Below are 27,250 nucleotides of genomic sequence, written 5' to 3' on the forward strand. Positions count from 1 at the left end.
TCTGACTGCTGGGCCGATAATCTTCTTATCACACCCTGTGAAACCTAGCTCTAATATTTGACTGAGCCTCCATTACTAGGCAGCCCATTCTCAAAAGGCCAACAATGGAAAGAGAATGAAGTGCAATGTGCAAGTACCTCCATATCTACATAAAAGAGATTAGAGGCGACAGCGTTCCATTTTACAGCTCAATCATATTGTGTTAGCATGCGCTTATCCGAGCGCGGACGAAATTGAAAGAGAAATAAAAAAAGAGTCAGGCAGATAGGAACCAGAAAAGCGAGGCATGAGCAATTTCCAAGGATATAAAAGGATGCTAATGGCGGGGCCCTGTCATTCTTAAGAAGGGCTATTAGGGCACCATCATCTGTTCTTGTGCCCTTATGCTCCTCTAACTAAAGTCAAGCATTTCCTAATGCCATTGTGATCTTTTTCTTCTTGAGATAAGGCATGGTCATGTTTCATAACAACACACTTTCCATTTATTTGATTTATTAACGCGAGCCAACTAATTCTATCGACTGATAAAAGTCATTCCTTCGAGTAGAGCCTTTTATTCAATTCTTTACTCTCTTTTTATTTGGCAAAAATCAACTAGGGAGGTTATGCCCAAGAGTTGAGAAGAGCCTCTCAAATTTACCTAAGGAGAGATGAGATTATTTTTCAAAGAGTCACCAATTATGAATCCAAGATAGGAGGAGTATAAGAAAAGAGTTTGCAGTTTTCTGAAGATCTTTCATATAGTATCTCTGGAAATTATTTCTCTTTACACTGAGAAACCTTAAATGTAAATTAAACTGTTAAGAGTTAAGTTTTGAGTTGAGTCGAATTCTGAATCCATTCTTGTCATTGGAACTGTTATTCTATTATTATCATAGTTCTTTTTTTTTAATCAAGGTATGTGTATAAATGTATGTGTGTACATGTTACCAAAATGTAGACATAACATATAATACTTCCACGTTTATATCCCTTTAATACTTTATTTCCATCAACATCCTCTAATGTGCTGCTGCTCTTCACCAATTTCTTGAACTGTGGCATGCTGTATGACCCTTGTTCAATTCAAAGAACTCATCATACTTCTCCAAAGAAATAATACATTCTAAGGCATTCCAGTAATAACTATGGTATAATAGGAAATAAAAGCTCTTGAATTAAGAGTCAATGGATTGAGAGCCAGGCTTAGAGATGGGAGGTCCTGATTTCAAATGTATACTCAGACACTTCTTAGCTGTGTGACTCTGGGCAGGTCACTTAACCCCCATTGCCCAGCCCTTATCACTCTTCTGCCTCGGAACCAATACACAGTATTGATTCCAAGACAAAAGGTAAGGGTTTAATAAAAACAAAAGAGTCAATAAAGGAAAGATCTAGATTCTCACATTCATTAAAAATATAATTTTGTGCAAATCATTTAATCTGTAGGACCCAAAGTTCCTACAATTCTTAAAATGAGTCATTTGGATGATATTGTGTCTAAGATCATGAAAGCTCTAAGAGTACAGCTCAATTTAAAGAAGTTTCCTGTGTTTTTACTTCAAAATTTTATGATCACTTTAGTGCTAACTCAGGATATCTTGAAAATATAGCAAAATCAAGCAAGTGATCATATATCTCGACTCTATCAATACCCTGATCCATTTCCCAAGAGTACAAAGCTCAAAACTAGCAGCAATCATTCATGGCTGATGGAATCTCAAACCAATCCCCATTCTTATCTGTCTCAAACCCTTCAGAGCAGAGGTGTCAAAATCACAAGCAATTGGGAGTGGAGCCCCAACCAGATTAAAATGATATGGGGAAGTTTTAAAAAATTAGTTACAATAACATAGATAATGTTAATTTGTGGTTTTCTAAGTCAATATGTGGCTTGTAAGGGTTCATTTCTATTTAAATTTGACACCCCTGCTATGTTAAGAGTATAAACTTTCCACAAAAGGTTCTTTTTTTCCTCATCAAAAGATAAAAAGGAAATTTTGTTCCCTTATTTTTTCCTTAACAGGGAAGGAACAGACATTTCAGTATGGCTCCTAACAAATAACTGACTTAATTTCAGTCCTACTAAATTGACTAATTTTTCGATGTTTACTCGCTGGGATTTTCATTGGGATCTTTCAGTATTCCCTGCACTCACAAGAGTATTAGGCACATAGTGGTCTTTTTTTTTTTTTTTTAGAGAAAATTCTTAATGATAATCAGGTTAAATATGTTCAAGGGTCACACAGCTAGAAAGCAATTGAGCCCAGATTTAAACCCAGATCCTCCTGACTCCAGGCCAACTCTGTCCACTGTGGTTCTGACTTGCCCCTTCATAGTAGTCTTACTGAGGACTGAAGAGTTGAGTCTTTTTAGCACTATTGCCCACAGTCAAATGGTGCTTTTACCTTTTCTGGCTTCAATGTTGTGGATGAAGATTCTTGGTGCATTACTGTCATTTCCAAATGATTTTACATGTAGTCCTCAGTTGATTAGCCATAACTCACCATCTGATAGGTTTCTCTTTTTTCCCTGGGATTCTCTCTTACTCTTAAAGATCCATTAAATTTCTCATTCCTTCTGATATCAAAGCAACAAATATGCAATTTCAAAACAAATGCCTGAGCAGTTTTGAGGCTGAAATCTCATCCTGACTTTATAACTAATAATCCTGAAGTTGGTATCATCCAAAGAGAAAACTCTCAAGCTCACCTATTTAACTAGTTTTGACTTAATTTAGGGTGCTTTATTAGCAAACAGTGTAAGACAAAGTAGCTGGTATAATACAGAGTGATGTTTAAATTAGTTTACAATTTGCTTGGGCTCATCTAGAACTGCACCGAACAAAGCCATTCAGAAATGTCAGCTGTGTTCCTAACCGCTGTAACAAATTGTTGCCTGAATGCTGCACACCTAATGACTTCAAATTAGCTTCACTGCGATATTGCCTGACAGTTCGTTACGACTGTTAGCAACATAGCTGGCGTATCATGACCAATAAATTGGTTTCAGTGTGGGCTGGGAAAGGGACTTCCATCAATTTGATTAAAGAAATTACTGTAGCATTCAAAGCATAAAGACAAACTAGTTTAAGGAGACAGAAATAAGTTAACTGTACCAGAAAAACATTGCTCATGATTCAAAAGCTTGTTTATAAACCATTTGTGGTACAAAGTTCAAGGGAAAAAAAAATACAGTTTTAGTCCAATAGTGACTATCTCTGAAATTGTAGATATTTTTTCTGCAGAAGTAACAGGATACTTTTCATGTGAGAAAAACTGGGAATTTTAAAGTTTTTAATTCTCAAATTACATCTGGAAAAATTTTTTATGTTTACATAACTTTACCATAATAAGCATGTTTTAAAATATTTACTCCATAAATTTTAATATTTATAAAAAATAAGCATTCCATCAGTAAACTATAAGTGTGTGCACGCACGCATGAGTGTGTGTGTGTGTGTGTATGTGTGTGTGTGTGTGTGTGTGTATTGAGTGAGAGGCAGAGAGAGAGAAAGAGAGAGAGAGAGAGAGAGAGAGAGAGAGAGAGAGAGAGAGAGAGAGAGAGAGAGAGAGAGAGAGAGACGGCGAGCTCAGTATAGATCATCCAAAGAATGAAAGAGGATAAAATTCAGGCCACTGATAGAAAATAGTCACCTTTTCTAAGTTAGAAAGTAGCCAGGTTCAATGATTCTAAATTGTGTAAGGAAGACATTTTTAAATAATATTTTACTTTCTTCGGCACTCTATCTTCTCTAATTGAAAAACCATATTTAACTAATGTAAAATCAAGTTACCATAAATGTATCAACATATTTTAGTCAAATGGCAAAAGCTCTTAAAGAATAAAAAGTACAGAACACTTAAAATTTGTTAACTTGAAAGAAAAACACTGAATGCAAAGCTTTTCTTAAATTAAAATTGCATCATATTATGTGAGTTCTACAAGAACTATGGAAGCCTTCTTTTATGTAATAAAAAAGTTTGAAAATGGACATTTTGCACAGGAAAGCTGATTGAGCAACATGAGGATGAATTAAATAGTAAGACCACATAATATTTTTTAAAGGCTAGAAGAGTCTTTTGTTTTAGAAAAGAATAGGAGAAGTTAAAAGTTTGGATTTTTCATTAAATGTTTTTACTGTTGTTATTGTTCTTGCTTTTAAATGTACCTGGAATATGCTTAGCCCATCCAATGATGACCACCAGTTCTCTATCAGCCAGGTCACAGAGAGTAGTTAGAGCTTTGATGTCACTGTCTGGAACAGTAGGGTCAGGCATGGCATAGATCTTCTCCGGTTCAGCCACCAGCAAATGTGAGACAATCTTGTTATCTGCAGGAACGGACCAGAGCACTACAACATCACTAGTAGTATCATCCTGTTTTTTCTCAACCATAAACTATTCAGGTTTCCTAAACTAACAGTAAATAAGGTATTAGCTTAGATGTATTTCCATTCTTTTTGAAAATATATTTCTTCTAAAAAGACCTTAATATGACCTACCCAAAAACTGTGCCAATCAATAAGGCATGGAATAAAACCAACGCTTGGTTCTCCTTCCTGGAAAAAGAGATTCTAGGTCTAATAATAAAATGATTTCCTGAAAATAGGCAAAAAGAAAGTGCTGCCTCACATGTGTTTTCATTACCAGTAGACTGTTGTACCATGGGGACTGAGAACTATAATATATTTAAAGGAATGTCCAACAGGAAACTAATAAAATCTATGATATAATGTGAGGTAGAGGTGACTGCCCATGAAAATCAAAGATACCAAAGTCATTAATTGTCTTAATTTCTTTAAAAAGGGCAAAGGTCACAGTCCTTCTGCCTGGCTGAATGACTGATTATTATATTCAAACTCATCTCCATGGGATGCATTCACTAAAGAGGAAATTGGTTTCCTCCCTGTACCAAAATTCCTCACACATAGACATATTCTCATATCAATATCTAGATAAAACCAATATCAAAACGAAAAAAAAACATTTCTAAAAAGATTCTCTTTTTAAATGTACATGCTTCTTCAAGTCTGGTTTCTATTTATTTAACTGTTATGCTCTTCTATTGTCTAACACTTTCTTCCCTTCATATATGTGCATCTGAAAGTTGTGATATATGATTTTTAAAAATCCTACATAAAATATACCAGAGCCAAATGGAAAGCATCACATCAAATGTGTTTTATTGCTTTGGGGCATGAGAGAGTTTATAGAAGAGGTTGTAAAGCCTTGCTAACTGAATAATTTCTGGCTGGCCCAATTTTCATTCCCTATGAGTACTTCACCATCTTTTCAATGTGTAGTTTACATTGATTGCAAAGGAAAAATGAATGGATAAGGAAAAAAACCTAGATATTTGATTATTACTGCCTTAATTGAAAATCAACTTTTAAAATAAGGTGAAATATGATGTGAGTGGCTGATGACTAGCTTGAAAGTGACACATTGAAACATTTTTGTTTTTTAAATAAAAGGACAAATGTAATTTGTCTTCCTTTTGCTGAAAACTTTTCTGGATTTCAGAAAATGCTTTTCTGAAAATAAAGGAAACTGTATGTTTTCATTAAATATAGCAATTTCCCTTTTCCAAGAGAAGGCATTTTCCAAATTCAGAATCATACATTTGTAGTTGTAATTGTGTAAAACATCATAAATATGGACTTTATAATAAGTGACATGTATAGAAAAATCACTTAAGATGAACTAAGGCATTAGTTTAAGTTTTGAAGAACATTAACTGTTCTTCTGATCATTTTTTTTTCTTTTGTTGGTTTTAATTCTTCCTCTTCTCTCATAATTTGAGGAAAATATTCTGAGTCACAGTTTTTCAAAAAGAACTGGTTATTTTGCTATGATGTAGGAACATACTATATATTTTTATTATAGTTGGAGAATTTCAGCTTTAATTATTCTGGCAATGTAATATGAAATCTTTGGGCAGATTATCATATACTGTGGACTATAGAAGAATAATAAAAAGTTAAAAATAGAGTGACTGAAACTCTATGATTTGATGATAGGGCAAAATCCTACTTCCATCAAATGGCACTTACATTGAAGGGATAGAAAAACTTAGTTTGTGTTTTAAAAGGTCCATCATTCAGAAAATTGAATAGCCATGAGCACTGTTTCTAGGTAAATCTTATTTAATGTTTCCTAATTAGAATCAATAGAACCCAATTTTCATTCCTTTGCCTTTGTAATGCACAAACGATCAGTCAGGGTCTAGAAAATCTCCCAGGCTACTTTCTCAACAAAACAGATTCCCTGTCTCTTGACACTTATCTGACACAATCTGAAAATTAAGTTTTATAAATGTTTGTTACAAAAACACACTAATTGGATGAACTAAGGAAAATTAACATACAGGCCTTTAGATAATGAGTAATGATTTATTAGAAGGGTAGTTTATTTCAGACAAATGAGGCTTGCTGAAATTGCTATAAGCTTCTTAAAGGTATTGTATCGCATTACTTCCCAGGATTCTCAGCCTCACACAGGGATCCTGGGAAATTCCCTTATGATTCTAACTTTAATGCAGGCACATGTTAATTCTTCTTTAAAAAGGGAAACACTCAATCCTTTTTAAGTGCAAGTCAATGTAAAATAAATGAGAAATAGAAAATCTGTATCATACTAACTCCGAGAAAACTAGAGTTGTAATTAAACTAAACATTAACATTTATTAAATTTCATTATGTTATCAGAAAGTTTTATTATAATGGACAAAATCTGCTTAATGCAGCCCCAGACTGTATTTACAGAACAGAAACAGCTTATAGAGGCTGAAGAAAAGATGCCAGATTGGACAATTGAAGGTATAATCAACATAATGTTTTTTGGAAAGGCAAAAGGAAACTATGCCATATGTTCTCCTAAGCTACAGTTTCATGTAAAACTGCTTATTTTTTCTTTTGACATGGCTAAGATTTCCTTCTGCTTATAAATCGAGGTATATTTTATTTGCTCCAAAGATCTCCAGATTCTTCCCAGTAATGTGCAGAGCAGTGACCCCTCCTGGAGGACCAGAGTTTGAAGGAAATATTGGTGGGTGGAGGGGGAGAAGAGAAGAGGAGATGGGGATTTCTAAGAAGGCTTGGATATGATAGTTGCACAAACTCCCTAAGATTATATTACATGTGGATTTTGTGACCATGACAACTGAACAGTAGAATTCTATTATCAGTTTTCCAAGCATCTATAACTATCTGATAGGAATTCTGACTTGGCATCTCCAAAATGGAGAGAGATACATTACTGAAATTAATGTATCTTCCAGAGAACTGAAGAAGTTATTGCATTCAATCTTTAGTGAAGATGCTCGTCATTAATTAAAAAAAAGAGAGAGAACAGTTTTGCCTTTTAGGAATATACCAATATCATATAAATTGCAAACTGGTGTTATAAAATCATAAGCTCTTTTAAAATAATTCATAGTGCCCATATGGGCATTTTTAAAGGAACTACCAACCTATGCTTATTATTAGTGTGGCACATTTTTGTTTTAATCTGTTGCTAGCTACTGTGTTAACCTTCTATATCTCCAAATTAATGAGGCCCCTAATGTATTTTCATTGGGAGGTTGAGCAGTCAAACTCATTTAGTTAGTGAAAACTACAAAAATCACTTTCTTGTGAAATCTGAAAGTAGCAGCTCCAATGAGCTAATGATCACAGTATGATTCATTTTATATGCCACTGAAAATAAAGACAATCTGTAAATGTAAAATTTGCACTGCATAAACTGTGTATTAAAAAGCTTTAAAAATAAGAACAAAAAAAAAGAAAAACACCCAAAGCTTTTGACACAAAAATTGTAATTAGCCAGATTATATCTTGCATTCTCTTATAGCAAACCCACTGATAATAAATGCCATAGCCCTTATACAAAGAGAACTCCTACTAAAGGCAGTGGCGTGGGCTGACACACCAAGTTAATAGAAAAGCATTTGGGAAAACCAAAATATCTAATATACTTACATGGCTTTTTAGCTGGTTGAACGAGCTGAGGGTTCAGGTATGGGCTGTTCTCTGCATCTATTCTGCGTTTGTACTTTTGGCGACCTCCACGTACTCTATCAAGACGCACTCCTAATATACATATGAGAGAGTGAGAGAAAAAGAGAGAAAGAGAGTAAGAGAGAGACCATTACATTGCTGTCTCTGAGATTATAGGCAGGGGTAAATAAGAAGCATCTGGGAGTATCTCTAAAACACACTGTTACAGAAGGTAAAAGGGACACGGTAATTTATATGTGGAAAAGATGGTAGCAGAAGTCCTAGGAAGTCCTACTGTTCTTTTCACTGAGCTCTGTATGTGGCAGGACCAGTATAAAGCTATATATTTTTTTGCATTAAAGCAATGATGGCTCATCATTCAAATTTTTAGATCTTGAAGCTGTAGTGCTGATAAAGACTACACACTGAAATCTTTAACATCTCTGCAAACCATAGGCTTAAGACACACATAAATAAGAAGGCAAGTTGGCAAATTAGACATGGAAAAGCATGAGAGGTTCTCAGATAATCAACCATTATTCCCCAAATACTACCAGTTAACTATTTATAAAAAAAACAAAAAACAAAAAACAAACCAAAAAAAAACCATAAAACTTCTGAAAAAAAAAGAGTTCCTTGTTTGACTGAAAGGTTAAGTGACTTTTTCAGGGTCACATAGGTAATATGTGTCATGAGACTTAAACCTAGGTCTTCCATGCCTCCAAGGCTGACTCTATTTACTCTGACTTATTGTCTTTCATTAGATAGAATGAAGAACTTGTGGGGAATATAAACGTATGGAAAATGTAAAAAATGATCTTGGACAAGTAACTCAGGTCACTTTGGATTAGATGCTCTGTTGTTAAGGACTTCTGTAACTTCAAATACAACAATTAAGAAGTTGGAAGGTAAAGTCAAATATTTAGAATATGAGCACATCTGCAGGTCATAAGACACAGGTTAGATAAATAATTAGGATATTTCAGAAAACAAAATCCTGGATTGTGTCTAGGTGGAGTGACAAATATAAAAGCATATATTTCTTTAGAAAGAATTTATTTATGCAGTGGTAAGAATTAATTGAATAGGATGCTGTCATCATTCTTTATTAAAACCTTGACTAGTTTTGTGTATGTGTCAATGAAAATACAGTGTGTGATAGTCGTAAAGGACTCAATTTGATGAACTCAAACTCACATTGGTGTTTTAGGGAAACATAAAGACTGAAATTTCAGGTTGTTAAAAGGCGAAATAATGTGTGTATGCTGAAGTGTATTTGGCAAGGAAACATATATTGATTATTGTAAGGCAAGTCATACGTATAGGTCAACTCTGGAAAAGATAGATAAGTGTTGATATATCAGTTAACATTTAAAAGTAATGACGTTAGTATTTTAGGGGTTATTAAAAACTTTAGCTAATAGGAAAATTAATACGAAACCAGTTTTATATTATGATTTATCTTTTAAAAGAAATATTCAATATTAAAATCCTGTTACAATGAACAATCTTTGTTCTTAGTAATGAAATGACTAACTAAAAGATCACTGAGAAACATTTTAGGCCAAATAACTTGATTTTCATTTTTGTCCAAACCCTTTTTTACTTTGAAGCTTAAGATCTTCCCTTTATCCCCCAAAAATATTTTGTGCTTTATCTTTCCAATTTCCTCATTTTCCTTTTGATTTAGCACATATTCATTAATTTTGTAAAGCACTGAGGTTTTCCCTATTTGTATAAAACCTTTGAGACTAAAGGGGTTTTCAACATCTAAATGACATTACCAAAATAATTTAAATATGCTCTAGGTGTTTTGAACTTCATGAACCTTTTTTTCACTACTCCCCAACCACCACCACCTGACTTGAAATTTGGATTCCACTCCTGGCTCCCTGGACTTTGATATGTAAATGTTTTGCCTTATTGTGCCAGGCTGGGGCCTCAGTGCTACTCACTGCCTTACCAAATCTCTCTTCTTCAAGAATTCCATTAGAATATAAGTTCCTTGAAGTAAAGATCTCTGCCATTTTGCTTGTATTTTTAGCTTCATTTATAAAGCTCTTTCTTTAAGTATTACCAAGTACTTTACAAATCTCTAATTTTATTTGATTTATCTATATCTGCATGCTCACTCTCCCCTGTCATTTCTCAATTAACTCAGGGTGTGTATTGATTTTATACCTATATATGAAAGAAGTTTTGTGAGATGAAAAAGGGCAAACATGGGACTATAGGGCAAAGGAAGTTCGTAGGTTTTTTATTTCTGGCTCATGTTTTGGGTGTTTATCAGTGATAACTCATTTAATTAAATTGCTAGAAAAATTGTCTCTGAATTATAAAGTGATATATAAATACAGAAACTACTGATAGATAGCTTAAGTGCTCCACTATCACCCTTCCAAAGTAAGGAGTGTGAAAATGGGGAGAAACTGTACTTTGAGTGAAAATTACTGAGTGAAATTTTGGAATATGAGTCCCAGATGTTGGAAAGGCAGGGATGGGATAAAATTATTTGGTTGGTAGGAACTCTCAAATTGATAAGATAATGGACCCATTTAAGTTTTTAAATATGTAAATATAAGTTTGTATAGTTATTTTAAATTTTTTAATGTATTGAATATATGTTTGTTATATAATAAATATAAATATGATTCCCAATAATAACAAAAATCCTAAGGGCTTGAGTAACTATACAAATGAAGAAACAATGGCTAAGGTAGTGGCAGCTAAAATATCATAACTAAATGAAAACTAGCCTAAGCTAGCTAGCGCAACTAGGACAAGACACAGGAGATCCAGTTTTCAAATCTCCTGTACATAAAATTTAGCTATACAATGGAAGTTTTTTCATATTTCCTCATTTTTTGTTAAATTATATTTCTGTCCTATACCCATATTTATAATAAGTATTATACATTTCCAGAAAAAATACAAGGATAAGAAGCAAGCTAATAGAAATTTTGAACTAAAGCATGAATGACTAAATATCCATATCAAACTGACCACTTTTATATTTGGGACAGAATCAACCTGCCTAATGTGTTGTCACTTAAAACTATCTGTAATGGTCCTTCAACATGGTATAAATAAAGGGCCATATTGTTATTGGATCTACTATGTTTACTACAAATGTGTAGAGATGAAATCAAATAAATCTGTTCCTTCAGTTCTATATTAATAAAAAACACTACTGTGTGGGCAAAGAACTCATCTATGAATTAAAAAAGTCTTAAGCCAAAGAGAATCTTATAAGTCATAGAATTATCATCATGCTTATCTGCCTCTCACCAGAACCTGGGACTCTGTCCATAGGATGGCAGGCACTGATGTGCAAAGTCTTACAAAGTCTGGAAATGAACTTTCATGCCATTTTCTGGCTATCTTCATATGACCACTCATTCCATCATTCTCATCCCATTCTCACTAAAACATCTGACTCTTCTTTTGGGATGCCACATCTGAGAGCTCTCTCATTTTATGTTGACAAAAGTTCCATGCTCACCATGCTAAAGCGTACTTCATCCAATCTAACTCTCCTTTTTATACTGCATTCCCTCATTAAAAAGCTATATTTCAGAAGACAGAAATTGTTTTACTTGTCTCTATTTCCCTAGCCTTTAGTAAAGTACATCACAAGTCAAGCACATATACTAAATACATTATATATCAATACCCATTACCACCTATATTGACCCATCTTTAGAAAGCTCAATGTCACTTGAGACAAGCTATTATGTGAACATACAATGGAAATGCAAAAATTATCATTCATTTTAATTAAGAAAAAAAAAAGACTCAATAAGTGACATTTAGTTCAAATACTTTAAATACTTCTCAGAATTAATTTTCTAAAGAAGTCATTGTTTTGTTTATAATTTTTAGGCAAAACTAAAGTTGATTTTATATTTACTTTTGGATAATACCAAATCTCTTCAAGCTTTGGCAAAATTAAATATGTGAGCCTATTCACAAACAGGCATATAAACTGGTGATGTATCCACACATCTGAAAAGTTTTGTGTTTTTTTTTTGCAGAAAAACAAAACAATCAATAGATTATAACAAGACACTTTAATTTTTAAAATAAATATAACAAAGAAATCATAAGAAATCACATATGGAATTATGAAATGTCTTCCCAAATCATTTAAAGAAGGGTTATAAAATGAATACTGCATAATTCAGGTTCTAGTCATCATTCTCCTCAGGAATAGATTTCTGAGATAAAAGATATATTGCATAGGGCAGAAAAATGTTTAATCAAAGAGCTAGAGAACAAGCTTAAATTAAAATAATATAAATCTATCATGATATACAAGGTTGTACCTTATTTATATTTTCAGAGATGTACAATTAAATGAACCATTTTTTCCCACAATGGAAAATAAGTTCAGATAAAATGTTCAAAGCAGAAAAAAAATCCCTCTTTCTCCTCCATTAAAAAGGGAGGAAAAACATAAATCACCTTAGGATCAAGTACCAACGATAGATAATTGGCCCAAAGTACCACTATAACTTGAAGAAATATTTCTGATTCCGTAGTTTTTTTTCTTTCATGAATTACAATGAATGAAAATGTAAAAAGATATTACCTGGAGATCTTTTTGGTCTTAGAACCACATGAGTGAAGATGATTCAGTTAAAAGGAGAATTCTTCCTTATTTTCCATATTGTAATATTTCAGGCTAGAAGTACCTATCAACAGTTTTGAGTAATTCAGTGCTAACTTGTTTCTCTCTCTGTCTCTGTCTCTATCTCTGTCTCTGTCTGTCTGTCTGTCTCTCTCTCTCTCCCCCCTTCTTCACTTCCTCCTCCTTTGCCCTCCCACTTCTCTGTATATATAAACACATTTATATATCTATGTATATTATATTTTTAAAGTACTTATTCTTTTACCTGAATCATCTTCACTCATTTATCTCTGAGACTAAAATAATCTCCAGCTTCAAAGCTTTTTACCTTTTAATTCACTGGATAATACATTAAACAACAAACAAACAAACAAAAAAGCAAATAAAAAAAACAGGAACTAGAAATATTTCTTCAAGTTGGAAGTACTTCTCACTAATGTGTCTGTTTGCCCCTCACCCTTTTATATTTATGGGATATTCTAACAGTAGAAAGAACAGAAGGGCTTTGAGTCAATGATAGTTTCAGCTCTCTTTCTAATTGGCTACATAACTAACATTTTTAGAACTTTGTTTCCGTATCATCAACTGTATACAAATAAAAGCGATGTTCATTATCCCAGGATGGTAAAGATAAAAACACAATTTTCTTACCACCTCAAAGCTCCTTCCCAGACACCTCTCAAGAGATCAAAGACAAACATAATTTGTCCCATAGAAAGGGTGGGTTACACCCTTATAGGCAATATAAAAAGGAGAAAGTCAGCTCAAATGAGAAGAAATGGAAATAAAAACTAAGCCTTCTGATTTCTAATACTAAAATCCTATCAAGTTCTTGTTGAATAAAGAGATGGAAAACTATTTTTAAATGCTATGTAAATATGTGCAATATGTGATTACTTATGTTGTATCATGTCCCAAAACACCAAATCAAGATTTCCTTATATCATAGTCATTTAATAGATGATCAACACCAACTTAGTTTTATCCTATACATTTAGTGTAGTGCAACGTGTGAAGAAGTTTGGTAAAATCTAAACACCAAAACTTACAAAACTATACAAACTATGAGACCAAATGGACCATAAAGCCCCTTGAAGGCAGGGCCAGATTTATTTTTGCATTTCTAATAACTACCACAGCTTTATGGTGGCAATTAATGTATATTGAATTGAATGAGCATATCAATTAAATTCTCTGAGCCTCAATGTTTTTATCTGTAAAACAAGGATATCAATACAAGTGCAATATACCTAATGAGTGATTTTGAGGGAAAAACTTCACAAAATCTACAGTACTATATGTTTGTGATTTATTTCGTGGCCTTTAAGTTTTGACTCTGTGAGCACACAGATTGGGCACAAATGGCTGGAAATCAAGATTGAATTATTTCATTAGTAGTTCAACACATTCTAGCAATACCTAATTCCTTTCAAAGATGAATGTTTACCACTAAATCAGAATACCAACCAATGTATTTAGATGGCCTTTATTTGGGGGAGGGAGGTAATTTTAAGATTTGCTATAAGATACTGTGGCTATCTACATCTATTGAAGTAATGAAATACGTAATAGGGATTACTTCATTCCCCTCATGCCTCTCTTCCCTTCCACCTACCCACCCACCAATCCACAAAGTTCAAAGAATTGAAGGGTCTATCCATATTATCCATAATATCCATATTACTTATCTGCGTATGTCAAATTAATTCTGTAACTGTCAAATCTCTACCATATTATCTTCTATGAAGATATAGGCATTGACAATATGGAAGTCTATACAAAACTTTCTGTGTTTAGCTTATGCTTGTTAACCAGTTAAGGAAAGTTTTAAAATAAAATTTCTCCCTAGGAAACAAGGTCCTTGCAACTGTTTATTGTATGACAGGAAACAAAGTTAATTAAAGTAACAGAATATTATTCATGGGAAAACTCACTGTTACCTTTAAAAAAGGGGGAAAAAGGGACTTTAATAGTCAACATTACCAACCTAATAGAGCACTTCATATTGGCTCCTATTTCAAGTACACATATGCCTACATTGCCACAAGGGAATTACAAATCTCATACATTGTCAGAATTTACAAAATTGGGATAGCAAGGATAGACAGAGATGCAAAAAAAAAATGCTGTGAGGCAAATAAACAGAGAAAGTAAACTAGTTCAGCACAAGGTCTTCTTAGGTCAGCTAATTTTAACACTACATCCCTTTTTTAAGACTTTCTGCTCTAATGCAAAAATTTTGATTAATTTTAGATGCTGCCAAAATTGAAAAGTAAAAAAATACTTCTTAATCATCACAAATAATAAGTTCTCCCTTTTAGTGAATTAAATAGTGGTTTCCCCCTTAGCCAGGTTTGCTCAATTTAGAATAAAGCATATCTAATGAAGTTCCTGAACAAAGCTTTGTTAAGAACATTAATTAAATGGACTCTCAGGACACTTCAACAAAGGTGGAAGTGCTTATATTGAAAAGGAACAGCTATCTAAGTGCTTAGCTCTTGGAATATAAGATTGGTTAACTGTTCAGAATAAATAGTAGCAAATACAGTTTGCAAAAAAAAGTCCTGTAAACACTTAAGAGGAAAAAACAGAATTCTTCTAGATAACAGACGATAAGGAGAATGAAAGCTTTCTACATAACTGTGTGGTCTCCAGATACAGTAGGTCAGTTTCTAGGATGAGGAAATATAGTTTCTTACAGTGTCCTTGAATTCTCCTGAGATTCTGTGGGAGAACCATCAAGAGAGGAAACTGAAAATCTCGGAGTAGCAGCAGAAAGAGAAGCAAGGGCAGATTAGCAATATCAAAAGCAGCAGCAGGAATTTTAGTGGCAGCCTCTGATGGGATTTTCCTTCGGGAAAATATCTTGATAGAGTGTATGAGTTTACCCTAGACAAGTTGTGCATATTTATAGGTTACTGAGTAAAGGAATGAGTGAAAATTTTATGCATTTACACTTAACACTAGGGAGTGAATATAACATATTGCTATAATCAGGATGCTAGAAGGCAACCCAACAACTCAACCCCTGAAAGCAACTTTAATCCTTCTATCCCCAAACATATTTACCTCAATGGATTACCACTTCTAAAATGGCCACTGACTCTTCAACCCCAATTCGTCCCTTTTAGCAATGTCTTATATCATGACAATAATAAAGCTCTTTACATTGAGAAAGAGCTCCACAATAAAAAAAATTTGATATGGGCCATACATGTATTATGCAAAACACATTTTAATATTGGTCATTATTGAAAGAACAAACTCATACAAAACCAAAAGCCCCAAATAAAACCACAAATACTCTGATGTGATAGATAGTATACTTTGATCCATATTCATCTGACTCCAACAGTTCTTTTTCTGGAGGTGGAAAGCATTCCCCATTTTATGTCCTTTTAAGGGATTCTAATTTATTCATCTATCCTAACTAACTGATTCTGCAAATTGGAAAACAGGGGCTTGAGGATAATACATATTTTGATTAAAGCAACTTCAGAAAGAATAGTACTATTCTTCCAAATTCCTAGCACAGTGTTGTTTGCTTATTAGATGAGATTATTTAGTACAGGCAGTTCTAAGAAAGAATATATAAAGCTCTCCTCTTATGAACAGAGCTAGAAGACTCAATTTTGTTATTGCTACAGAGATAACATATATAGTGCCGCATATTCTGAGGACTCAAAGGGGAAATCATTTCTTGATTTACATGACCCATTCTCTAATATTTTAAGTAGAAATACAAATAGCTAACCAGCATATAAGAAGTTCCAAATCACTGATAATAAAGAAAACACAAATGAAAACAACTATGAAATTTTGATTCACTCTAAATAAAATGCTAAGCATGATTTAAACTCATAAAACTCAATGTTGGAGGGGTTGAGAGAAGACCGGAAGACTAAAGCATTGATAATGAATTGAGACTGACTATTCTACAAGTCTTTGGACTTAAAAAAAAATGTTGACAAATTCTTTATGCCCTATGACGCAGCATTTCTAGTACTGAGCAAATATTCCAAAGTAGTAATTGTGATTTAAACAAAAAAAAACATATAAAACAAAATATTCAAAGAAATAATATTTATAGGTGCAGAAAACTGTAACTCAAAAAGATGCCCAGTGAAAGTGGAGTGCCTGATTAGACTGTACTATAGATCAAGGTAATAGAATATTGCTACACCTTATGAAAGAACAGAAATCCACATAATGATAGAATAACTAGCATAAGATGAGGCTCAGTCAACAGGGTAGAATCATAGTATATATAAATGGCTATAAAATATAAAAAATGAAAATGAAAGACCAATAGAATACAGAGAAAGATAACAAAATAGTTGTGATAGTTTAAAAAGACAACAAAAATTTTCAATTTTATACGAAAAATTAATAAGGGAAAGTCTTTACTTTTTTGGTCTCTAAATGATGATAATGGAATGAAATTTAAAAGGTATCCATTTGTAGGGCATAAGTAAAGGGGTTCTTTTACAAAGAGCAAGACATGGCTTACAAAAGTTTGCTTGAACTCTTGCCCTCCAAAATGGGCTATGACTGAAATGCTGACAAGAAAAAATGACCATATACAAAATGTTTACACAGAAAACTGCCCATCAAGAATGAAAGTTGTTCTATGTGAAGTATGGAACCCTAATCTGTGACACATACAAGTACAAATTAGGTCATCTGCAACAGGTGACAAGTTTTAATTGAATGTCTTCTGTCTGCAATTCTGACAAAAGGTGAATGGAAATAAATGAGTCTGGCAAGACAGCCCTGAGCCTTACAATACCCAATATCTCATTATTTTTAAACAGCTATCTATAAACTGATGCTGACAAGCTTTGAACCTTTTATTTCTGCTCAAGACGTGGTGGCTGTGAGGAAAAAAGGAAGAGGGACACTCAGAATGTTACATTAAACATGCAATACCAACCATTATCACCCAACCAATGTAATTAAAGGAAAGCTCCTATTCAAAAGGCATTATTTCTTACCTTCATTCCTGTCAAAAAAGGGCTTAGATTGCATTTGCTAAACACGGGGCTTTTTAAAGAAATATAGGCAAATTTTCCTTAAGTTTCTTTTTTTCACCAATAACATCTCCCATGTAAGAATGACATGTTTTATTGTCATCCAGTTGAAACTTTTGCTCATTTAAACACCATTTTCTAGGGTTACTTCATTCGCATGTGAAGAAGATTATGAATTAGTTAATACCATGAAGTGGGGTAATATATTAACAGAAGAAAAAAATTCAGGTAATTCACAATTAAATGTGGCAATAGTAACAGGAAGGGGAAAATAATAATAAAAGAAATAAGAATGGACATCATGGGACTCTTGTATAACTGGAGGCAAGATATTATTTCTGCCAAATAATAACTTTATACAAAAATAATTGAGTATGAAAGTAAACAAGCTATCAAGATTCTGATTTAAAGCAAAAAGCCAGTAACTTGTTTCATGGAGGATTAGACAGGTATCTGCTGAGTAAAGTAACATATTTGAATATTAAGGAAAAATATATAGGAAAAAAATAAAGGAAAAAAAGTAAAGAACAATGAGCTTGAAGATAGTTTGACTTCTACATAGTAAATAATTAGCTCATAGAAACTTGTGAGGTTTTTGAAGGATATACTACCAATAGTACTTATAAGTAAGAATTACACTAAATTTTCACATACTCACTTCCTAGTCATGAGATGAAGGTCAAAATAAAAATGCATGACAAAATTTGATTTTGAAGTACTGTTAACCTACAACATAACACTAGTATTATTTTTTCTAAAATTCTAAAATTCTAAAATATCAACAAGACCGATTTTTTTCAAAGGTACATCATTATGGATAAATTGTGACCTATGAGTTATGACTTTAAAAATACTCTAAATGACTTTATAAATATAAGAGCAAGGAAGAATTTTTTTTCAGATTTGATTAGAGAACTGGACCATGCATAAAGGATAGAGAAGATTTCAAAAGCAAAGAAAAAATAATTTTGATCACTTAAAATATAGATTTTTTTCAACAAACAAAACCAAAGCAGGTAAAATCAGAGGAGAATGGGCTAAGGAAAAAAAATTGTATAGTAAGTTTCTAACATGAGAGTCTCATTTCTAAAACTGATAGTAGATGGATTAAAATAAGACCCACTATACAAATTACAAATAGGAGCAGGGCTATAAACAGGCAGTTTTCTGAGGAAAAAATCCAAAGTATTACTAATCATATGAAAATATTTATATCAACTCTTTTTGCATAGTACATAACTGGAAATTAAGGGGTCGCCTCTCAATTAAGGAATGGGACAAATAATACCACATGAATGCCTGGGTGCAATAAGAAATGGGAAAAGGTTTCAGAGAAATCTGGAAAGCGTGTATGAAATAATGCAGTGAAGAAAGAAAAGCAGAACAACTTAGATAATGATTTTGAAAGACTTAAGAAGTTGGATCAATGAAATGATCAACACCAAGATTCCAGAAGACTAAGAATGAATGTATGCCACATTTGTCAAATGCTGTTTTACATCCTTTTTCTTATAGTTATTAATATCTTGGATTTCTCCCTTAGAAAACTGCCTATATATACACTGTATTACCATTTATCAATTGTAGAGTGAATCTCATTCTTATACATTTGAATCAGTTCTCCATCTATCTTAGAAATGAGAATCTAATCAAAGAAAATTGCCACAAAGATTTTTATATCATCTAGTCGTCTTATATCATCTGCTCTTAGTGGTTTAATTATCATACCTGTAAATGTCTTCCAAATCTCGAGGAAGGTTCCTCGCCATGGTTCATTCTCACATTTATAACTGTGCATAGCACACAATCACAACAGTTTTGTTGCCACATCAACTCAGCATATGACAACATTTTTAGCTCCAATATTTCGTAATTTTCCAATATTCAGTATTTCTATTGCGAGCAGTTTTCTCCTATGTAGTAGACTAAAAAATAAAGTCATTAATCTCTGCATTTTCCCTCTCCATTTACCTTTCTAAACAATCACACAATCAAGTCCATATAAGTATTTTATTAAGTGCACACAATGTGTAAAGCACTGTGCTCACAAGCTTATAGTCTGTTAGAGTAGAGACATGCAAATAAAAGTATGAACTCACAAAAGTTATTAGGTAAACTTAATAAAAGGAAGACTAGGATGAAGGGCAATAAAGAAAGGCTTCTGTTTGAAGGTGAGCTCCTTAGCTAGTTGAAGGAAATGGAATATTTTGCCATCACAAGGCCAGTGGAGACAGTTATTCAAATGAATTTAAGATTTCATGGTTAACTCAAATTCAAATTAAGAACATTATTTAAGGGGAAGAAATTCCTCCCTAAGCACAATTGATAGTTCAAGGGAGAAAGGAAAAAGAGACAAAAGGAAAAATATTACAAATTATGTTTCTAGATCATCCTAACAGGAACTTCTGCCTGTTTCAATATACAACAAACATTGGAAAGTGCTGACAGACAGTAATGTCTATGGTTCTATAGTTACAAATTGAAATCTTGAATTAATATAGGCATTTCTTTTTCTCTGATTTCATATTTATTTTAACAGTTTTGTTTTCCCTTCTTTTCCTCATTGAGGGGAAGTAGAAAAAGAAGATTCATTGTAAGGGATCTGAAATCATCTTCACTGGTCAATCCATTTATTTTTGAAAAGAAAGCTAGAAAGAAATAAGAATCAAACCACATGGCATAGAATTATTTAGCAGATAAGTAGGAAAAAAGCTGAAATGCAAATTTTCTTTACAGTGATAAAAAAGATGCAATATGGCATTTCATTTTCTTGCCTTCAGGAACTACTGAAAATGGTGACTATAGGAGAATCCCATAATTTTGGAGCTAATTATATATACTTACAAAACTAGAATAGTTGCCCTTCCACACAGGTTTATAAAGGGGGAAAAAAAGATAATATATAAGAAGTGGCTTGGAAACTTCAAACAATTACACAAACATGAAAAGCTTTTTTCCTATTTTTCTTCATGTGTTCTAGAAATATAAGTAAATGAGTCTGAACTGCTATGGGAAGGCAGAGACATAATGAAGTTGTCTTTATGATGAGATGGGTATTAAGGGAATATTATATTAATAGACTACTTTAATAAAAACTTTCATTATATAAGAAATTTCTTATCCTGGGGAACTCTTAGTATAAGTTTATCATTTTGTGTTCTGTACTTTATTCAGATTACTTTTTTGCATATCTTTCTATTCCTATAATTCCATGAACAAACTACAGTAATTGAAAGGATGGAAATTATCTTTTACAAAAGGTTTGATAATTATACTGTAAATTCAATGGAAAAGCTAACAAGCTTCAAAACTTGAGAAGATAGAATTCAAAGATGATTAATAAACATACCAGGCCTGTCTACTGTTCACAAAGGACTTGGTGTTTCCTTTCATTTTAACTTGACCAAAAGAATTTATTTGTTCATAATAGTTAGAAGGGAAAAACGAGGTTGGGGAGGAGCTCCCATAATGTTATAGCTTTCACAAATGCCTGAAGTTTATTGTGTATGACTAGAAGAATGAAAAAAAATGGCCATAATTACAATTGTATTTTGGAGGATTTTATATTTTATCAGAGACATTTGAGAGCTGTCTACTCATTTAAGCTAGCATAATATGTAAACTATTGAATAATTAGTAGCTTAAATGAATCAAAATTTTTTCAGACTAGATAGCTATATGTTAGAATTTATTAAATATATCTGTAAATGTAAAAAAGTAGCTCTCCCCCTAAATCCTACTTTTATCATGTTCTATAGGAATCAGTAACTTAATATAAATTTACTAAAAGTTTCTTTTTTTATTTCAATATTTTCTGTTGCTATTTCCTATGGGGAAAAAAATCAAGTATACACCTTAGGGAGATATTTTAATTAAACACAGTTTTCAGTTCAGAAAAATATAAATTCCTTGAGGGTTCAGACATTTTTTGGGTTACTGTTGAGATGCACATTTTTTGTCTTTGAATCCTCAGTGCCAAACATGCAATATGTGCTAATAAAGGTTTATTGAATTTAAAATGAAACATGTTTTGCATATTATGCTCTCCCATGTCTGCTGACTTGTTCATGTTTTACAAATTTACAAAAAAAAATATGTCTATGTATTTGGCTACATATGAGGAGCACAAAAAACAATGGAAATACTTGAGAAGATCTTAGGAAAAAAGATATGCTTCAAAATTTGTGAATTCAATTTTTTGTTCCATCTTCTCCAAATAAAATCTTTATATTTATTCTGATGTTTACTAACAATTAGAACTGAATAAGGACTTCTATTAAGAACTACTTTTAGGAGGACAAAAAAAGAAGAATCATATAGGAGGAAAAATAATGAAGATTTCTATAACAACTGGCAATCATAAAATGCAATAATGACTTGGAAATATTTTATATACCACATCTTTTTGGGGGGAAGGGAAAGAGAAAACAAAACAAGTAAAGGAAAACAAGGGGGGGAAGAAATAAGGGAAAACAAAAGGCTTGAGTGGAGATGAGAGAGAGAGAGAGAGAGAGAGAGAGAGAGAGAGAGAGAGAGAGAGCGCACTTGTTCAAGCTCTCTCTGGGCATCAACAAAATTTTTTTTGGTTTGGTCAAATCCTCAGTGCCTGGCACAGTGCCTAGAATATGATAGCTACCTAATAAATGTTTATAGAATTTAAACTGTCATCTCTTGCATATTATGTTCTTGCATATTTAAACTGGCAATATGAATGAGCTTTAAGTTATTTGGCTAGTTTATTAATTACAAACATCCATAAAACTTTCATAGTGAAATGTTTTGTAGGGCATAGGAATAGTGAAAATGTTTTAAAGTTAAAAAAAATTTTTTTCTACCTTCATCAAAGGTAGAACTTGAAACACTGACATCATACTTTTTGATATATTTTCCTCTTAACAAATTCTAATTTGTTGACTCTCCAGGTCCTACACAAACACTGAAATTTCACCTGTGTTTACTGTAAAGTATCCTGAAGGCTTTCTAACTATTCAATTATTATTTCTAAATGTTTTCATCTAAGAACAAAAACATCCTTCTCTATCTTTGAGCTTACTTGCAATATTTGTTCAACCAAGTGAAATATACTAAAATTTGCCAGTCATTTCCTGATATTTTTAATAGCACTTTCAATCTCTGAGGTTATACAAAGTGAATCATACTAAAGGTATGAGCTATTAATAACCACTACAATAAAAAGGTCTACCTTTAGAATATCAGAATTTTTGAAATCACAGAGATCATCAAATACAATGGCCTCTTTTAAAGAAGAATATGAAGTCAAGAATGGAAAAATGTCATATACCACTTAGGGGGCATAGCCCATATTCATATGTATAAAGAAGCAGAAACTGACAATAACAAAAGTACCTGAGAAATAAGAAAAACAAATTTAAGTATTTCTGTTTAAAATTAAGGAATAATATTCAGTTGGTAGATAAACTCTTGACAATTTTGGCAGAGGCAAACTTGAAAATATAAATTAAAAAAAAGCACAAAAGTCAATAATTCTTAAGGTAAAGAAAAGTTCACTGAAGATATTTAATAAATAAAAAGAAATGGTGCATATGAGATGAAGATTAAAAAAAAAAGACATTTTTCCCCCCTTATACCCATTGAGGAAATAAAAATATTTTGACGGAACATCTAAGGTTTTCTGAGGAGAATACTGGCTTCAACAGATTGCCAAAGGGGTCCACGATAGATAAACATGCAAAAATAAAATTAAATTAACCTTAGTCTAACCCTCTCACTCCAATTAATAAATCAATTGACTTCAATGTAGTTTAAAATGCATAAACAAGATGGTTTATACTCTGTGAATATCTTTGGGTAAATAGCTGAGGTTGGTCACACCCAATGTTCCTAGATAAGTTTAATATAGAAGGAACCAGTTGAAAATTGGAAGAGTACAGCCCTATGAATAATTGAGGATTCTAGATAAATTCAAGCCATTGAGAAGAACTGCTGATACAGAGTTATACTAACAAGTTTATCTAGATAGGGGACTGAGAGAAGACAAAATATGCGAATCAGCTCAGAAAGAGACACTTCCAGAACAAACCCAGACACAGAGTGATGCAGGACGAACCAAATGCAGACTGAAGGTACATGACCCTTGGAACCAGAAAAGAATGTGAAGGCTAGACTCAAAAACAGGTCTCCCAGTAACTAGATGGGAGTTTTACTTTTGGCCACCTAGGTTCCTCACATAATTACTTCACTCTAAGTTGAGTTTAAGTTCACTCTTGATCTGGATATTATATGTATTTCTGGAAGAGTGTATGTCCTTGTCTTTTTATTTATTGGGGTGGGGGGTGTGAGGGAGTTATATCAACTGTTTTTACTATGTAATTTCATAAATACCAATTTCTTCTAAAAATAAATTAATCCTGGCTAGTAATGATTGGAGAATATACCAGTGGAGACCCATGAGTGTGATTACCAGAAATTGAAGAGATCTTTACATATAATCCCAAAAACCAACAGAGAGAATAGTTAGTAACCTGAAAGATTGCATTAGGGGGAAATAGTCACAGGTGGCATTCCGAATAGTAGTCTAAAGCAAGAGTGCTTTAAATGCCTTCCACTTAAAGGATCACAAAGCCATCATGTTTCAGGAGCTCTTAAGTTCAGAGTTTACTGTCTCAAGAGACAGCGGTCTATCTATTTTAACATTCCCTCTCATTTTAGAGTATGTAATTACATGCATGTATATACATATAAGTACATTTATCTGTATCTTTAAAAATGTATGTGTACATGTATTTAGGAATATTTACAAGCCATACACAGATAGCATTAACAATACTTTCACTGGGAATAAAAGTATATGAAGCAACTCCACCCAAGCTCATTCTTAAGACTCACAGCACCTAATATATTTGTGTTTCTATTCAAATTTTGGTGCTCATAGTCTGTATTAACTTTTATTTTCAAGTTCCCATATCGTGGAATATGTCTTTACCATTCTAGATAATTTAAAAAAAAATGAAATCAAGTCCCCTTGTTTGGCATTTTAGTGTCCTAATTGTTCACCTGGGTTCCTGAGGCTTCCTTTAAATGCATAAAATATTTCCAAGAATTTAGATATTCCCTTCTCATTGCTATGGGTATCAGCTATACAAGGAATAGAGAGGTCAGAACCTGAAATGAACTCAAGTTTCCTCACAAAATAGTCCAAGCTGGCCAAGGAACACACATTAATTTCATATTTAGATTTTTTATTATGTTGTATTGAAAAGGAAGATGTTTGGATTTCACTTGAAACTTCACATTAATATTACACATATATGATATACATAATACAAAATTCAGAGGTCATTCATTTGTTTTAAAACTAAGGGGGAGGAATATTCCTAAATATCGTAATTTTGATTGTTCTCAATCTATGGAAATCCCACAATGTACCCTCTATTCCAATTAAAGTACATTCAAAGATAGTCACATTTTTTCTTATTCATATGACTTTCATCTGAGAACTCCAAAGTTCTCTTATCTAAGTATAATATTTTATCATTGCATACATTCCTGTTTTTCAATTCCAAGACGTTGGTGTCTTTACCATCATGACTTCTTATCCATCCACCTCTCAATACTTTCCCAAAGCATAATACAGAATCTACTTATATTATTTTTTATTCACTATTCAGCTCCTTGATGAAAGAACCACATTCTACACTTCCTTCTATTCCCAGACTCCTTGGCCCTTTGTCTTATTTTAACCGTATCTAGCTAAATCCCCAACATAACTCTGTGATTCTTATTTGTGTGTGAGAGAAGAGAGCTAGAAGAAACTGATCAATCACTATGAAGAACCTACCACAAAATTATATTACTTAATTTCAACTTCACTGTTGAGAGGCTAACTTATTTTCCTGCCTATTTCATTCTCTATCTCATTTAAAATGGCAGTTGTTCCAAAATCTCTCTATTTATTGACACACCTTCTACAAAATTTCATATTCCTACAACCTATAACAAAGGAACTTAACTCTTACTTTTACTGAAAACTGAGCCCATCTGTATCCCATTTCTCTATGTGTTTGAAAAATGAGGATTTGTTGGAGACATGTTACAAAATTTCTACCCCAATTTATTAAATTTATTGATTCCTTTATGATCTTAGTTTCATTGGTTTTGTTGTACAAAACCGTTTTAATTTCATGTAATTAAAATGATCCATTTCATTTTTCATAATCCCTCTCTTATCCCCTATTCATCTCACATCCCCCTGATAATTCCCATGATCTTCCTCTCCCTTATTTCTGATGAAAGTAGTCCTTTTCCATGTCATAAAAAACTAAAAAACATGTACACTTGATCCTATTCTAATCTGTATTCCTAAGCAAATTAGCCTTATCATCCAACCTTTCCGTAATATTCAGAACATCACTATTTACTGGTTTCTACTCAATTGTCTGAAAACATGACCGTATATCCTTACATAATCATTAGTAGCTACTACTATTCCTGCTACTTAATATTCTTCTTCCTTTCTCACTTAAACTCCTTAAGGAAAAAAACAACAATGTAAAATCTTGTTTCATCCACTCATGATTCCCTTTTAAAACTTTTGCAAGAGCTAATCATTTGGGGGTATCATCTCACACTGTAGATTATCAGCAAACTTCATGTTTTCAAATAAATATCTCTCAGTTGTGTTTTCCATTTGATACTTATTAATAAGGCTTCTGGAAAGCAAATTCTCTGTATTAAATTTAGTGGTGGATCCTATGTTATACCACATATTAGCAATTCCTCCCAGTTTTGTGTCAAATACAAATTTGATAAGCATGGTAGTACCAAAGGACAAATATTTGGGATGCCAATATTAACAAACCAAATATTTATTAAACCATCTTTCTATTATGAAAGACTTCTATCTTTCAACATTTTTTTAAATGGTGTTTTAAGTTTAAAGAAGAATTTGGACTTTGAAGAAAGAGTTAATAATATATGATAGATTTTTGAACCAGGCTAGATTACGTCATTGTGAACTTCTACTCTTATAGTTAAAAAGATGTCTATCAAATTGCTTATGAGGACAAATTTATGGAAAATATCCAAGAGTAAAGCTTTGTTCTTATTAGGATGCATGAATATGTATGTAATTTTAGCCAGACTAAATTAACCTAAAAATGAATAAATAAAAAAATAAGGACAATAATTGTTGTTAGAAGAAAAGCGGGCTGAAAACAGTTATGTATGAAAAGCTCTCTTTTAATAAGACCGTTGACTATAGACCAAAAGGAAGAGGAGAAAAGGAGTGAAATTTCAAATCCTTTTTTCTTTTCCTTCCTTTTTGCCTTCCATCTTTGTACTGAATTGTGAAAGTTAAAAGTGAGCAGAAAGATAAGGAAAGTATTGGGGCATAAGTGAAAGAAACAAAAAAAGTTACTCAGAAAATTATGATAGGAATGAAATATGCTCATTTCTAATTTATGGCTATCTATTTAGAAAGGTGTCATTTCCTTTTTTATTGAATATATTAGTTTATCAATACTGGCCCTTAAATTACATCATCACTCAAATACAGCAGATTTTCTAAGGTCTTTGGCCAATTTAAGCAACAATTATTGAAATAAAGAAAGTTAGGTATGGGAATGGTAGTGA

General features: G+C 32.6%; 1 protein-coding gene across 15 annotated transcripts in view; it reads right to left on the bottom strand.

Moving 5' to 3' along the window:
- The window catches only part of ESRRG (estrogen related receptor gamma), a 685,908-nt gene that overhangs the window by 53,287 nt on the left and 605,371 nt on the right, over positions 1-27,250 (bottom strand). For 14 of the 15 annotated variants that reach the window (XM_056815934.1, XM_056815933.1, XM_056815938.1 and 11 more), the window contains 2 exons: positions 7,961-8,071; positions 4,151-4,333 (listed from right to left, as the gene is read on the bottom strand). In XM_056815934.1, the coding sequence (XP_056671912.1) occupies positions 4,151-4,333; positions 7,961-8,071 (294 nt within the window). The remainder of the gene's footprint in view (positions 1-4,150; positions 4,334-7,960; positions 8,072-27,250) is intronic. The other variant, XM_007481398.3, reaches the window with a different exon arrangement.

Source organism: Monodelphis domestica, chromosome 2 (assembly GCF_027887165.1).
Source record: "Monodelphis domestica isolate mMonDom1 chromosome 2, mMonDom1.pri, whole genome shotgun sequence".
In the NCBI taxonomy this organism is placed as follows: Eukaryota; Metazoa; Chordata; class Mammalia; order Didelphimorphia; family Didelphidae; genus Monodelphis; species Monodelphis domestica.